The sequence below is a fragment of the Pteropus medius genome, unplaced genomic scaffold, assembly GCF_902729225.1.
Source record: "Pteropus medius unplaced genomic scaffold, Ma_sr-lr_union100, whole genome shotgun sequence".
NCBI classification, from domain to species: Eukaryota; Metazoa; Chordata; class Mammalia; order Chiroptera; family Pteropodidae; genus Pteropus; species Pteropus medius.
The window spans coordinates 10,969,818-10,973,559 of NW_024352784.1; the positions used below are offsets into that span (position 1 = coordinate 10,969,818).

At 56.5% G+C, this 3,742-nt stretch overlaps 1 protein-coding gene across 1 annotated transcript; it reads right to left on the reverse strand.

The window, feature by feature from the left end:
• Nucleotides 1–1,304: 1,304 nt before the first annotated feature.
• On the reverse strand, nucleotides 1,305–3,161 carry FAM181B (family with sequence similarity 181 member B). Its single transcript, XM_039847828.1, has one exon. The coding sequence runs from the start codon at nucleotides 3,032–3,034 to the stop codon at nucleotides 1,757–1,759; it is 1,278 nt and encodes a 425-aa protein (XP_039703762.1). The 5' UTR covers nucleotides 3,035–3,161; the 3' UTR covers nucleotides 1,305–1,756.
• Between the last annotated feature and the right edge of the window lie 581 nt (nucleotides 3,162–3,742).

Genomic DNA, 3,742 nt, shown 5'->3' on the forward strand with positions numbered 1-3,742 from the left:
CCCACCCCAAATTTCTTTCTGAAAATATTGTATTACTTTTGATTTGTGCGAACATTGACCTGGATTTAAAAATCTTTTGCAGTAACACTGGGGTTTTGACTTTCTCACATGTAGATAGTCTTACAATCTACCTTGGCTGACTGGAACGAAGGCAGCTCTCCTTTGCAACATAATCAAAAGGCAATACCTCCTTATATTTTCTGGGTGTTGTTCTTTTTCTGCATTTTCATCAGCAGGTCTCCAGAACTGAAGGGTTTCCCTTTTCCTCTCCAGTCTCTCACTTCCCACCCAGTCTTTCCTTCTCTGCCCCTCAACCTACCTGATGATGCTGTGTGTCCTCTCTGCCACTTCATGCCTGGCTAAAATATTTCTCTGATCTCTTTTCCCAAATCCTTCTCAGATAATAGATCAGACTCCTCTCTCCAAGGCCCCTTCAGATTCTATTCATCAAACCTGCTTCACACCCTTCACCATTCCTTCTGTAGGGACAGTGTGGGTAGAGGGAGTAAGGAAGTACAGGGAGGCAGAAATCAACAGAGAGGGGAGTAGAACAGGAGAAGAGAAGGGAGGTAGGGTGCACACCTTATAAGGGAAAGGGCAATCACCAGGCAAACAGATGGGCCAATAAAGAGCGTGAGACACAATCCTAACGGCTTCCACATGTGGAAACCATATGTGTGTGTGTGTGTGTGTGTATGTGTAAATATGTATGTGTGTGTGTGTGCGTGTATGCAGAACCAATCAAGGACTATAGCCCCCTCAAGGCATTTTATGTATTTTCCCTCTGAGCTGCCCAAAAAGCTGCGAGTAAATGAGAAGTGGACAAATATTGTCCTCCTCACTCTCTCCAACAAGGAAACTTAGATGCAAAAAGGTTACAACTTGCCCTGTCTCCTCCACCCAAAGTGGCCCAAGAATGACATAAGGAGAGAAATGGACCCCTAGGTTTCCCAAACTTAAGCTTCCTATAGAGTTGCAAGAAAAACTGACAGGAAAAAAAAAAATCTATCAGAGAAAGCAATGAGAGGCCAGAGAAATAAAGAGAAGGAAAGTAAGCAATGGCACTGATGAGAGTAGAAAGGGACAGAAAAAGGTTAAAGAGATGGAAGAAAGGAGCAGAAAACACTTAAGCAGAAGAGTAACAGAGAAGAGACTCACGCCAAAGGACCAACACACTGGAAGTCAGCGTTGGACCACTGGCCTCATGTCATCTATAAAACACTCTCCCCTAACAGGGCAAAGAGACCACGCGGGAAGCCGTCCTCTAAAAAACACCCGAGTCAATAATAACATACCTCCATTCCAATCTTTTCAATGTAGGCTTCAATTCATGATTTGCTCAAAGGGAAAGGAAGTGGAGGGGTCAGGGCACTGTTCGGAAGGGGCAGTTACACTAAATACACTGCTCTTTTGCTGAAAAGTTGGAAAGGGGACAGGTGGCTAAAGAAACCACCTCTTGACCCTTCTTCAATCCCCACCCCATTACCCCAACCTCGTCTTGGTTCTTGGATCCTTGACTCGTCTGTTCCAATAAGAACCTACGAACGGCTTTTTTCCCTTTTTTTTAAACACCTGAGGCTGCGATTAAAACAACCCCAACTCCTCATTTCTTTTTCTTAAGTTTATTTTATTAATTGAATTTTTAAATCCCGCTTCATCTCCACGTGCATTTACCAATCACTCTTTAGGCTTAGGAGGGGTCGGGAGAGGTGGGACTCCCCACCGTAGTCTCTAATGGAAGGGAAAGTCCCTCGAGTCAGTCCCGGTGCGCCCCCTCTTCTCCCGCAGCCCCTTCCCAAACCCCGTCGGGTCTCCAAAGGCTAGAGAAAGCTGTGCGGCTGTAGCCCGCGCTGTAATCGTAAGACACCTGGTGGGGCGGCGGGGACAGGGCGCAGTCTGAGAAGAAGGGGGCGAAAGAGGCCAAAAGGCCGGTCCCGTCCTCCCCTCCCGGAGAGTCCGCGGCGGCGGGGTACAAGGAGCGCAAGGGCTCGTTCAAGGTCGAGGCGCCGCGGGGGACAGCCAGGTTCAGCTTCTTGGTCGGGGGACAGCCCGGGGCGCTCCAGGGTTCGGGATACAGTAGGCTCCCCACCATCGCCGGCGGCGGCTCAAAAAGGCTAGGTTCCAGCTCCTGGGGTCCCCGCAGGACGGCGGCTCCAGTGGGAAACACATCGAGAGGCTCGGCGGCGAGTAAGACGCCGGTCTCTGTGCCGGCGCCGTAATCCGGCCCCAGCAGCTCGAAGAACTCCACGGTGTCGGCGCCCTTCTCCAAGTCGCCCAAGCTCACGCCCGGCCCCGACGGGCCGCACCCGCTGCCGCCCCCCGCCCGGGAAGGCTCGGTGAAGAAGGATGGGGGCAGGTTGCGGGCCCGCAACGGGACCTTCCTGCAGCCAGGGAGCGCCGTGCCTCCGGCAGGGCCAGCCGCGTCCCCTCCCGCGCCCCCAGCGCCCGCTCCGCCGAGCCCGGCCGCGGGCGCCGCCACCGAACCCCCAGCCGGCTCGGCGCCCCCAGGGACGTGGTGCAGCGAGTCGAAGAGCGCCGCCAGGCTTCGGCTTTGCAAGCTAGCAGCCGCCGCCGCCTGCGACGCCTCCCGCCGAGGGGTGGCCTTGCCGTGGGCCTGGACCGCGACGGTCTGAGCGCTGGGGGCGGCGAGCACCCGCTTGGCAGGCGTGTCCACGGCGCCCGGGGAGGGCGGGCCTGGGGGCGCGGCGCCCATGAGGCTGCTGCAGCGCTTGATCTGCTTCTGCAGGTATTTGCGGTGGTTCACCTTCCGCTTCGACTTGCCGGGCTTGTCCAGGGCCAGCTTGATGTTGCTGGACGCCGAGTCGATGAAGCTGAGCAGGTCGCGGGTGGCTTCGCGTACGTCCCCGCCCTCGGTGCCCGCCAGCAGCGCGGCCGCCGGCGTCCCAGTCTCATCGTCCTCGAAACAGCAGCCCTTGTCCAGGGCTCCGAAGGCGCCCCCAAGCCCTTCCGGGGTGCCCCCGAAGCCGAAGGGGACGAAGGGGTGCGTGCTGAGGAGTGCCGCCTGCACCGCCATCGCCACGGCTCCCCAGTGGCCCGCAGCTCAGCCGGTGCGCCCCCAGCCGGTTCCCGCCAGCTGCCCAGGTCCGGCTCCCGCCCTGGCGCGGTGTGTGCGGCGCAGCCTCCTAGCTCCGGGACCGGCTCGCTGCTCGGCCTCCCGGGGGATCTCATTAGGTCTTGTAAGCGAGGGGCGGAGGAAAGGAGCGCGCGGCGACCGCCCCAGTGGCGGAGGGGAGGGGCTTATTTAGCCTGGCTACTGGGGCGCGGGTGGGGAGGGGGGTCTTTTTTCTAGTTTTCTGGGCTTTCTCAAGCTCATCGCCTTAACCCTTTAGTTTCCCTTCACCGCGCGCGTTACTCCAACCGCAAGTGAAGATGGGCTGGCCAGTCCTCAAACTCCAGGACGGTTGCCCATCCTGTACAACCACGCCCTTGCACGGAAGACTCCCGCTGAGGCTGAGAAGGGGAGAGTCCGGAGACCTGACTTCACTCCCAACTGTAGCAATAATAACAGCCCCCAGCTACCGGGCGCTTGCATGTGCCAGGAGCTGTCCATATGTTACCTCATTTAACCTTTGAACAACAGCCCCGTGAAGTACATGTGATTATCACCACCTAACAAAAGAGGAAACTGAGCCTCGGAGAGTTTTAGAGAGTTGGCCAAAGCCATATTCAGTTTAATCAGACTCTAGGGCCATTCTAAGCCCTTGACAAAACTTGGATTCTC

Excerpts from the sequence above, each read along its gene's own strand:
- FAM181B (XM_039847828.1), bottom strand. The coding sequence starts at position 3,034 with ATGGCGGTGCAGGCGGCACTCCTCAGCACGCACCCCTTCGTCCCCTTC.